Source organism: Penaeus chinensis, chromosome 24 (assembly GCF_019202785.1).
Source record: "Penaeus chinensis breed Huanghai No. 1 chromosome 24, ASM1920278v2, whole genome shotgun sequence".
Taxonomy (NCBI): Eukaryota; Metazoa; Arthropoda; class Malacostraca; order Decapoda; family Penaeidae; genus Penaeus; species Penaeus chinensis.
This window is the reverse complement of record NC_061842.1, coordinates 2,279,265-2,291,764: the sequence shown is the minus strand read 5'-3', so window position 1 is coordinate 2,291,764 and position 12,500 is coordinate 2,279,265. Positions and strand designations below refer to the sequence as shown.

At 37.1% G+C, this 12,500-nt stretch overlaps 1 protein-coding gene across 2 annotated transcripts in view; it reads right to left on the bottom strand.

The window, feature by feature from the left end:
- Window positions 1-5,874: 5,874 nt before the first annotated feature.
- The window catches only part of LOC125038399, a 24,107-nt gene continuing 17,481 nt past the window's right edge, over window positions 5,875-12,500 (bottom strand). For both annotated transcript variants that reach the window (XM_047631913.1, XM_047631914.1), the window contains exons 19-22: window positions 10,300-12,500; window positions 7,535-8,961; window positions 7,138-7,324; window positions 5,875-6,886 (exon numbers count right to left, since the gene is read on the bottom strand). The exon at window positions 10,300-12,500 is cut by the window's right edge and continues 1,588 nt beyond it. In XM_047631913.1, the coding sequence (XP_047487869.1) occupies window positions 5,999-6,886; window positions 7,138-7,324; window positions 7,535-8,961; window positions 10,300-12,500 (4,703 nt within the window). In that variant the 3' untranslated portion in view covers window positions 5,875-5,998. The remainder of the gene's footprint in view (window positions 6,887-7,137; window positions 7,325-7,534; window positions 8,962-10,299) is intronic.

The following is a 12,500-nucleotide window of genomic DNA, read 5'->3' as shown; positions in this document are numbered from 1 at the left end:
TGCTCCGTCAGTATTACTCTTCATTACTATTATTGTTATTATCACTTTCAATGTTATTTTTATTGTTATTATCATTATTACTATCATCGTTATTATCCTGTTTAATATTATTATCATCGTTATTATCATTTTTAATATTATCATCTGTCTTAATATTATCATTCTTAATATTATCATCATTCTTGATATTATTATCAATATCATCATCATTATCATGACTATTATTTATCATAACAATTATATTGATTATAATTATATTTATTGTGTTAATCATTATTATTATTATTATCATTATTATCATTATAATAATAATAACTATTATTATTATTATTATTATTATTATTATTATCATTATTATTATTATTATCATTATCATCAGCATTATTATAATTATTATTATTATCATCAGTTTATTATTATTATTATTATTGTTATTATTATTATCATCATTGTTATTATTATTATTATTATTATTATTATTATTACTATCATTATTATTGTCATTACTATTATTATCATTATTACTACTATTATTATTATTATCATTGGTAGAAAACACACGATGCAAAAACTCGATTTATTGCATTGTGGGTTTTTTCTACCATAGTGTTTTACCATTCATTATCATCATTATCACCACCACCATTATTATCATAATTATTATCACTGTTGTCAGTAACATTGCAATTGTTATTACCATTATCATCGTCATTTTTACCATCATCATTATACATTATCAATGCCATCATTTCCATTGTTATTATTATTATCATCATTTTCATTATTACTGTTACCATTTATCATGAACATGAAATTTGTTTCTTAAAGTTATGGGGTAATTCACCAGAGGATAACCAATGGGCACGAAATAATGAAAATGACTGATCTTTTTCAGAGACATGTGCGTGGAGCTATTATCAGACGACCATTAAAACAGTGCATCATTTAAATGGTAATTTCATGACAGTAGCTGATTTGTTGTTGCATATATTCCTTATAATCAGATATAGTTTCACCACAAAATTACATATTTTTCCTTTCATTTTTTTAAATGTGACCTTTTCCAGACTCCTTAATTTGGAAAATAACTGATATGGGAAGGGATGTCTTTAAAACATCATGTAGGCTCCTAACTGATTCATCACTAAGTTCAATGCCACTTAGACACCGGGATGTCAAATTTTAGGCCTTTGAAGGCCTAATTATACGCACGATTTGTAAATTGATAAATCGATCGCATATGATGGTTCATGGCCAACATTTTCATGGGCTATTCAGTTTCTTGTGATCAATCAGTCCAGAGTTTTGTCAATTTATGTTCCCTCTACCCCAAAACCGGCGCCTGCGAAATTTGGAGCCGTACCCAGCTCCAACACTCCAGGAGGGGTCTTAAGTCTCTATATTCACTTTTGTTAATTCAAGGGGGAGGGGGTGCAAGGCGACCATAAGCGGATAAAAGAAAATATAAGCAGGATTTCAATGATGCTGCCACATAGCCTAGCAATTGCTCTCTTCCCTCTTCCACACGGCGACACAGAGCCTATCATCACAGAGTTTATGCGGCTTAAGTCGTAGCAATAAAGCCTCACCACAACCAAATTGCAAGATTAATGACCTCGTCGTAGCAATAAAGCCTCACCACAACCATATTGCAAGATTAATGACCTCGGCGGTTGGATAGTGTGGGGACACCCAAACCGACAAAATTAAGCGTAAACAAAGCTTCGTATCGGGCACACAAGATTGACACATGGTTATTTAATGGCTGGAGAAGATCAACCGAAGTGCAAGACCTGTCAAGAGCCATTATGATTATCGGTAACCCATGTTGTGGAAAGGTATGTAGAATACCATAACCAAAGACTAATTAACCTCCTTTCCCACTGGAAAATGTATTGGGAGACACCTGTAAATTAAATAATCTTATTAGTTTTCTTAGGTTATTATTACCATCATCATCATCACGAATACTATTACCATTATTATTATGATCATTATTGTTATAATTATCATTATCATTATGATTAACATTATCATTATCATTATCATTAACATTATCATTATCATTATGATTAACATTATCATTATCATTATCATTAACATTATCATTATCATTATGATTAACATTATCATTATCATTATCATTATGCATATTATCATCATTGTATTTATGTCATAAAAACTATTTCTATTGATCATAATTATTAGAATTATGATCATGATTATCATTATCGGTATCAGTATTACTAATGTTGTTATTATTATTATATTATTATCATTATTATTATTATTATTACATTTGTCATTATTACTATTATCATCATTATTACTATTATTATTATCACCATTATAATGATCATTATCGTTGTTATCACCATTACAATTATCATTACCATCATCAGTTCTAACATTATTATCAGTAATTATAATCATAAATACAATCATAAACAAATATCATAATTCATACTGTCATAATCATTATGATAGAAACAATAATAATATTTATCATCATTATTATACTACTGTTATTACACTATCATTATTATAACGATACCCAATTCACCTCAGTCTGATACTGTGTTTTAGTATTATTACTGTTTTTTTTTATTATTATTATTTTATTATCATTTTCATGACTGGTATTATCAGCTGTAGATGTATTTCTATATTCAATATTTTTTCACTTTAAAATTGATGCCATTAATGTGACACTAATAATCATTCCTAATTTAGCACCAGATTTAGCATTATAACTATCAACCTTTGTCATTATATTATGGCTCATTACGTTATATGAAGCCGTGTTTATAATTATAACGAACGGCAGGTTTCATTGATAATATTACTATCTTACAAATCCAACATTATCAGTGTGACCATATTAATTAATGTCATTACTATTATCGGAAGCTAATTGCTTCAGTACTTAATTTTATCATTATCATGTTACACTTATGTAGTTTTATTTCATTTCTAAAATTTTCACTATCAATATATTATTATCATAGTTATCCCTTCATTTTTGTGATTACCAAAAATATTTTTTAATAGTTACTGATCTTTGTTTTAGTAACTGTATACAATTCATTGAAATGTATAAGATTTGTATGCAGTGTCAAATAATGGTTAATGGTTAAAAACAAAATAAATGTGCTAGACATCTTAGATTATGTAGCACTATAGGAAGATACAGTAAAGAGTAGCGAAGGGCGGTTGAGTTACTGTGGTTAGTTGTTATATGTCAGTTATCTAGATTAATAATGAAAAGGTTAAAGCTGGGCAAAGGAAGTGATGAATGATTAGGTTATGGTCGGGCTAGGTAAAGGGGTTAGATCAAGTGAAGGATATGTATATATCTGAGGAAGGAGAACAGAAAGTGTGAGATGAAAGTCTCTTGAAGGTAGATAATGGATGGGTTATAAGAAGAAAGGATAAAACGAAGGTCAGGTCTGTGAGAACGGAAACTGCGAATATTCCAATGTAGGAGAGCTATACTTTAGTTGATCTATGAGGGATAACGGTTATAGTGCGTGTTGGAGAATTTGAAAGGGAAGGAACTAGGGAGTGAGATAAGGAATGAAAGCGGGGAGGTGGTGTTGTATCAAGAGGTGGAGGATCTGGGGAAGGGCATAGTTGTGACATAAGGGATTCACGTGTGTATCCAGAAGGGGGTGGAAGGGATAGAGGGGATGGAGGGAGGGTTAATGTAGGTGGAGCTGGAGTTGGGGGAATGGGCTGTGTTGGGAGGAAGTAGGAGGAAGGGGTGTAAGGGGAATATGAGTAGGAGGAGGATGGATATCGGCAGTCACTTTGAGATTGGATTATGGATTGAGCGGGAGTTTCTGAATTTGAGGGTGGATGAGGGGTTTCGGTGTCAGTTTGGGACTCGAGTAGATAGTTTTGAATATCTCCAAGAGTTGGTTGGGGAGTTTCGTGAGACAAAGGTTTTCTTATGGGGGGGGGGGGGGGAGAGGCAAAGGTAGGTGGAGTTGAGTGTATGGTAGAAGAAGAATGGGTGGGACGTTTAGTCTGTCTGCTGCGGGTAGTACGAGGAGGGCGAGGGAAAGGTTTTTGGGCTGCAGTAGAGATCGAAGTGTCTGGTTTTAGAATGGCAAAAGAATTTGACTGGGGAAGGTAGGAGGTAGAAGAGGGGAAGTAAGATGGAGGAGGGAGAGGTATAGAGGAGGGTGTAGGAACGTCTTGGGAGGGAGGAGGAGGGGCAGACCGAGCGACAAAACTGGTGTAGGGAGTAAGAGAAAAACCTCGTCGACGTACATCCTGTCTGACTTCACGTGGAGTAAGTCCAAGTCTGAATCTGAGTTTCAGACTCAAATCTGTAGGTGGGGCAGCCCCTATAAAATACATTATGGGGGCCGCCACATTTGGTACATGTGTGTGATTGTACAGAGCAGTTTGATCGAGTATGACCAGGTTGGGCACATAGAGGGGATCTGGCTGTGGAACGGCATTGACGGGGAGGAGGTTGATATGGTCAGACAGGGAGGGATTCTCCACCAATGTAAACCTTAAAGGGAAGGTCATGTCTACGGAAAGTAATTTTGGCAATGATGGTGGGGTTCTTGCGATGACCTCTGGGAGGAATGGAGTCGCATCATAGTCAGTGAGGCAGGCAAATAAGTCTTCTCCACAATCAGACCAGTTTTTGTTATAAATAGGGCAGTTTGCTGGGGGAGATAGAGACAGTTCCGGTGCAAGTATTGAGGGTTGGATGAGGTTCTGCCGGAATGGAGTTGATAACGATCGAGTCGGCTACGGAAAGACTTTGCCTACTTGTTTTTGGAGACTGCTGGAAGAGGAGTGTTGTCAGAGTAGGGAGGGATCACGAATAATCGGTCCCCTTTGGCCGGGCTAAATAGAGTATTTAAGATATTTGTAGGAATGGGGGTAGTAGAAGGAAGCGGGCGTGTGGAAAAGGTAGTAGTGTTGAGGGAGGTAGTATTACGGAAAGGTGGACAATATGGCTGTAAAGTAGTAATAAGGGACGATGGGGTAGTTGATGAAGAAGGTTGTTGGGGTAGAGGTGATGAAGTTGAGTATGTTGGGAGAGTAGGCATGTCTCCTGGAGACTGAGTGTTGGTTTGGGTGGATAATATACTAGTAGCCATTGAAGGTGGGGGGGGGGGGGGGGGTAGCAGTTGCAATGTTCGGAGCCGTGGTCAAAGGAGAGCCTGGGGTCGGGGAATCGGGAGTTTGAATTGGTGGGGCTATTTGATGAAGCCTCATTGCCCCTAACAAGGGTATAACATCTTCATTGTTGGCCATGGTAAGCCTGGAGTATGCTAGGGAGAAAAACAGTCCACCCCTCAGGGTCCCCTTGAGGGGTAAGGGCTAGACAACTAAAACAGAGGAATACCATGGCCATGGCTCCCTCAGGCCATTCAGGACTGGCACAGAGCCTGCCTTTCATCCTTTCAGCACGGCTCTCACACCTTAGGAAGTGGATAGTAGAAGGGGTTAGGGATGGGACAGAAAAGAAAAAGCAAGATGGAAAAAAGACCGTGCAAAATTAGTTGAGTCGAATTGAGTCCCAAGGCAGGGGAGTTCTCCAGCATTGGGTCCCAATCCTCACCTCCTAAGCCCCCCACAACAACAACGGGCGAGAGATTGTGGGGGAATGTCAAATGTTTTTTATTTTTCAGGTACATGAAAATTGTTACTAGAACACTCCTACAGAATATTGATCTATATAATAGTTTACCCTTCATAAAGTATAACTTCAACTTTATCTAGAACATTCCAAAAACTTCATATCATATACCTTTCATAATTCTTATTACACAATCAGTTATCATTAATATATTGAAATTATCATCATTTAATTTCTTATGGGATTCCAGAAATAATATTGCATGGTTACTGATCTTTCTTTTATTATTTCATATAATATGTACAAGATTTGTATGCTAAGTCAAATAAATATTTCTTTCAGGTACATGCTATTAGTTACAACAGTTATATAAAACAACACAATAGTTTATCATTTATAAAGCAACATTTTGATTTCATCAGGAACATTCCAAGAAATTTCTCCACTTGTATCTTCCCCATTAGGTGACTGCTCTACATTATTTAAACCACAACTTTGTGATGATGAGTCTACCTCTGATATACGATCCAAAGGTAGTGAAAAGCTTTCATTTCTTGGTAAGTGCTTTTCAGAACTTACATTGTTATTTTTCATCATTATATCATTTCTGGTATTGTCTAATATATGACTACTCTTTACCTTTTTACTTTTCATTCTCTTCTGATCTTCATCTGGTTGGTCAGAATGAAATCTCCCTTCAAAAGAAGGCATTTCATCTCTGTTGGTGGACCAACTTGAGTATCTTGGGGCCATTCTTGACTTCCTCGATGACCTCACACACTTTTCTAGATGGCTGATCTCTTCCTGTATCTTCATATCATTTTCTAAAGTGGAGTTTGATTTGAAACTCTTGTCATGAGCACTTGATACTCTCCTGCTATGCTTAGAGATATTATTAATGTTCAGTTTCCCTCTGTGTAAAGGCAAGCTGCCTTTGACAGCCAACTCCGCATTCTTTTTAGGTAGTGGACTGGCATTCATGAGTGAGCTGCTACCCTGCAACAGTTCAGAAACCCTCTTAGGTTTACTATCATTATGTTGAGTGGTCTTGGCCACAATCCTACTATCAGAGCTGCATCTCCTTTCTTCAATTAGAGCTCTGTGTGTTGACAATTCTTCCTCATGGTCTTTCAGAAGTTTCTCTACTTCTTCCTCCCGTTTCTTCTGTAACTTTTCTCTTAACTGTGCTTGCTTTTCCTCTCTTTCTCTGCTACGCTCACGAAGTTGCCTACTGGTCAATGTACCATTCATAAAACTTGTAGCTCTTTTTGATGGATTCTGGGTAGGAAGTTGTAAAATAATTAAAAAGTTGCATATATATACTTATAAAAAAAAGAAATTATAACCAGTAATTTATTGAGATGGCTCCAAGTCTTAATATGTGATGAGGAAGCATTATGCAATTATGTGATGCAAATAATGCATGTAATATCTGTATCAGTGCTTGACAAGAATCTAATGCATTAAAAACATCAGGAAGAGAAAATTACTGTAATGTGAAGCAGTTCTTGCAATCTGTCAAACCTTACCTTTGAAAGCACGTTAGCATTCTGAGTGGACTGGGCTTGGGCAAGCCTCTTCTTCCGCTGCTCCCTCATCCATCTCCTGATGCTTTCACGTTTCTCACGAACTTCAGTTTCACGGGTTAATGCTGGAGAACTTTGTTTCTTATCACTATGTTGTGGCAAGTTGTGATAATCATTACTGGAGTCAGATCTGAAAGATAAAAAATTAAACTTGTATGAAAATAGGCAGACCTATATATATGTCTGGCTCATGGTAGAGTATGTGAGACCTCATTCCATCATGATGTGACATCTGTGATTATTCACCATGACATGATTGCACATCATAAGCTTGCTAATCTAGTTTATTTCACATTACTCATATACAACTAAATCATCTTCAGCATCAAGGGGTCCTTACCTGAGACTAGTGAGATCAAGATGTAGCACAGGTGAGCTCTTCAGTGACTGTTGGCTGGCAAAGCTGATACCATCTACATTAGAGCACTGGCTATTGATGTCTCTCCTGGGAAATGAACTAACTGCATTGGATTGCAAAAGGCTGAATTGTGTGTCATTTAGGGTGTAGGTCTCACAGTGGGGCTGAGAAGTATTGGAAGTAGGTTCTTTATGAAGTCCTTCCTCAAGCCCTACATACTTCATTATATCATCTATAACTTCAAATCTCAAATCATTTGGTTGCATATCTTCTATATACTTTAATAGTATGTCACTTTTGCCAGTTTTTAGGAACAATGACTTCGTAGTTTGCCATTCATGATTTTTGCTTCTTGGGGATTCTCCAGACATACTAGGAACACCCATCTGGTTAGCCTCTGAGGCCTTCTTAATACCACTACCTGAATATGTCTGCTGTCTCTGGCTCTCCAACTCCCCTGCCACTTGCACTAATGAGCTGATCTTAGATATGAATTGTCTTGACTCATGAAGACCTTTCACTGCTTCTTCTGCTTCTCTTTCTAGGGCCTGGATGGCCATCATGGGATCTTCTTTTTCTGACATAATCCCTTCTTGAGTATTGTCTTCCTTGATTGCCCCTGTGCTAAATTTACACATATCCTCAAAGGTTATCTTTCCTTCGGAGAAAGCTTCCACAAGATCATTCATTGTCATCTCTTCCTTTCTTGAGCCTAATACAGCCTGCAATTTGTCTTCATATGGTGCATGAACTTCTGGTTCTTTCTGTTCACACTTATGAATAGTTCTGTTTTCTTGTAATGGAGACTCCAAATGTCTTTCTTGGATAAAATCACTTTGCTTTTTTAATATGATGTCTGGTCTAGCTTTAGTCTTTGAAATTTCGCTTTCTTTATATGAAGCATCAGAGGTCCCTTCAGAATGGGATTTGGACCTTTCAACCTTAGCATCATCAACATTGTCTTCAAACCATCTTTGGAAGTTATTCCCATGACTTTTGGAATCTGATATTCTTACTTCATTTATCGGTCTGTTATCTCTGATTTCACTTTTTACTTTTAAATCCCTTTCAGCCACTGACTTGTCAATCTTATCCAAGTCCTCGCCATAGATAGTTTCATTGAGTTTATCTCCCATTGCATCCAAACGACCTTGCACAATTTCACGGGGAATATCAACTTGTGTCAGCACACTGGATAGATCTTTACTGCTTTGCTGAAGACTGGCCCTATCCACATCTAAGAGTGTTGGGTTGAGTGAGAGTGCCATCTGGCTTGGCTTTCCTGGAGGTGCTGCTGGGGGCGGCACTGGAGAGTATGAAGGGGGTGAAGCAGGGGGAGGTGCCAGAGGTGGCACACAGTAACCATCTGTCTGCTGAAGTGCCATTGTTGCAGCATGGTCTGTCTGAGTCTGAAATGGAGTTTACCTTAGATTAGATATATATTTTAATTCTGGCAGTATTCACATACATTCTAAATAAGAATAGCAGGCAACAAACAGTTATTGCAAGCTGGCAACTTGTTTCGCTATTCCAACGATCAGATTATGAATTGGAATTTGAAAGGTTTATTTTGTTAAATAAAATCACACTCGAGCAATGACTGATGCACTCGACACAGAAGAAAAGAACTGCACCCATCCAGCTATTTTCTGCCTCGGAGCATGTTCATCTGAGCTACAAAACACCATAAAGTTAGCAGATCTCACAGATGGTATATAAAACAAAAATGAATACTGTGTGTGTGTGTGTGTGTGTGTGTGTGTGTGTGTGTGTGTGTGTGTGTGTGTGTGTGTGTATATAAATACACACACTCACTCACTCACTCACTCACTCACTCACTCTCTCTTATAAAAGCTTCCATGAAATTAATTTTGCTCTGCACAAATTGCACCTAAAATACAACCATAACCTCCAAGAATTTTCTTTCTTTCCTCTGTGAGTCTAATTATTAATGCTGGTATATTTAAGAAGTAATATTAACCCAATTTTATAATAGATATTATAATTACTATGATGCTATTGTCATAAGTAACAGCAATATAAGATAACATAAAACATTTTCGAAAATCAAGGAAAAGGGTAAATAGGTGAGACAGGCAGTACTCGTAATTGCCTCAATGGTGACTTAGTATATGTGTAGCCAACTGTGTAAAAACAATATATAAAGTAAACTCACAGTGGGCATGGCATGTACGTACATGTCATGCCCGTCGGATCTGGGTTAAGAATAATACAGAAGCATGGAAAGTAGATAACAGTGCAGACAGTCACAGAAAAAAAAATGAGACAAAAGAGGGAGGGAGAAAAAAGGAAAAAAGGCCATAATGGTATAATGCTAGGGCTTGCCTGTTATTCAGACAACCTGATTTCAGCTCCAGGGGTTATTTGAATATGGAATTATTGAAATCAAAAGGAGTAAAATGACATAAATTTTGACCTGAGAAAACAGGACAGTCTACACAGTTATTTCCCTTAGGGTATTATCATACAGTCTAAAAAGAATAACACATCAAATGGTCCTAATAAGTTCATATGGAGGCCAGTAGAAGCATGTGATATAGCATGGTATAAAAGACTGAAATACAAAAAGGAAAAAGTGAATACTAAAGCTAGAGGAAGTTATTGCTATCTTGTATGTCATCCATCGAAGGTCATCCGAATGAATATTTAAAGATTTTGATGCCAATGGAATCCTAAATACAAAAACTATTTTCTGCAATAGTTATGAGATATGGTACTCCACTTACTTGCATATTCTTTCCGCAGCTTGCTACCGGGCAGGGAATTTCGGTTGGCTTTGTTTCTAGGTCAGAATCCTTCACTTCAACTACTGCGTCCTTCTGTGGCCTTGTTTCTACACGAGCTGTTTCTTTCCGACTTTGTTTTGCTGAGGTTTGGCCATAATTCTTACTGACCTCATTTTGATGATCAACTTCTGGTAACCTTTCAACTTTATCTGACCTATTCTGAAGTAAGCTTGTTCTAGAAATGTTTTTATTGCTTTCTTGAGGAAGTATGTTAACATCCATCTTTTCCTGATTATTAACTGTTACTGTAGTACCAATCTTCTCATCAATCTCTGCATGACTGAATTTTTTTCTTATAGGCTGTTCAGTATCACTACATAATAACAGGGCTGTATCCCTTGTGATATCATCTTTAACATTTTTTGAATTTTCTACAGTTTGAGTTTCTATACTGTTTACAAATGGCTGAGGGGTAATGTGCTGGCATGCTTTATCCACTCTCTGTGTTGCAGGAAAGAGAAGCATGGCATCCTGTTTCATCTCATACTCTTGGTTAACTGTTAAAAGTTTAGGCTTCTCTGGTTCACAGCTGGCAGGAGACTCTGATACTTTCTCATTCAAAGCTTTATTATCTTTGTTGATTTTATTGTGTGTGTCACTAACCACTTCTATGTTGCTTCCAGCATATGGAAAGCTTTTGACTTTAATTCCTTTACTTATTTCTGGCTCTTCTACTGATTTTTTATTATGAATTACCTTGAACTTTGCAAGCTTTTCATTCTTCACATTTCTGTCTGCAAATGTGAAAACTTGTTGTGGGTCCAAAAGTTTCAGAGGCTTCTCTTGAGCAGATTTTTGACATGGGGTATAAGTAGGCACAGCTAATAAAGTTATTTGCTCTTTAAACACATTGCTTGGAGGTTCCTTCTTAAACTTCAACATCTTTGTTCTCTTCATATGACTACCAGTATCTTCTGACTTATGTTCACTTGTTTTTGTTATCAGTTTCTTGCTTTCTGGCAAATATTTGTTTTGGAGAAACTGATATGGTATTTTCTTTAGCTTCAATGGCTGATATCTTTCTGTGGCTGCCTCACTGAATTCAGTGGGAAGTGACACTGGTAGTGTCAGTAGCTTAAAGGCTTGGCCATCAATGCCTTTTTGCTTTGGAACAATATCGATATCTTTCCTAGTAACATACTTCTTGCTGCTTGTAACCTCTGTATGGATAGGTTTGACATGAATAGGGACTGCCCTGGTATCTAAGCGTTTAGAATGATCTAGACTTAGTTTAGCTGGACGATTAATTGTTACAGTTGTGTTCATCTTCCTGCTTTCATTTTGTGTTACATGGCTTCTAAACTTTTCCACTTCATTCCCCTTTTCACAACTGGATATATAATGGAAGTCTTCCTCCAACTCTGAAACATGGAGGGATTCTGGCAGAGTGACATCATCCAGAGTATTGTCATTTGGGAGAGCCATGGAATTAGAAAGACAAGTATTTCCCCCATCATCATCACTATCAAGATCAGATAAGCTTAGCACTCTACTGTCTTGAGGAGTGTTCATTCGCAGAATCTTTGGGGGACCATAAAAAGGGGTATCCAAGACCTCAGAAGGAGTCTCAACTGGTGTGAGGCTCTTTTTCTTGCGTACAGCTGAAGTAGAGGATTCCTGTTGCCTTATCACTGCCCCCTGTCCTTTAGCCTCAATTACCAATCTAGGAGTTGGTGGCTTTTTGGACATTCTAGATTTTGGTCTAAAAGGTTTCCATGAATTATCAGAAAGAGGGACTGAATATTGTGTTGAAACATCCACAAAGTTACGGTCTGCTAAACAATTTGGCTTTGTTAAATTATCTGCTTTAAGGTCTTCTTTATGAACTAAATCTGATTTATTATTTTGTACTTCACTGTTTAAATGTATATCCTTTGATGAATCCATTTTTTCACTGTTCTCAAGTTTATTAACTTCACTTTTCCCCTTTTCAGCAGTAGCACCAAAAGATGGACTGACTATAGTCTGCACTGCAGAGTTGTCATCCTGGACACTCTCTACTTCCTGGCACTGATTTTCATCTGGTATATCCTCTTCCTCTTCCTCCTTTCTAGTCATTTCTGCCTCATTCATTATGAATTCTGTCTCGTAATCTTTGCTAAGATTGTCTTCCCCAATTGTTCTGTTACCTCTGATGCCTT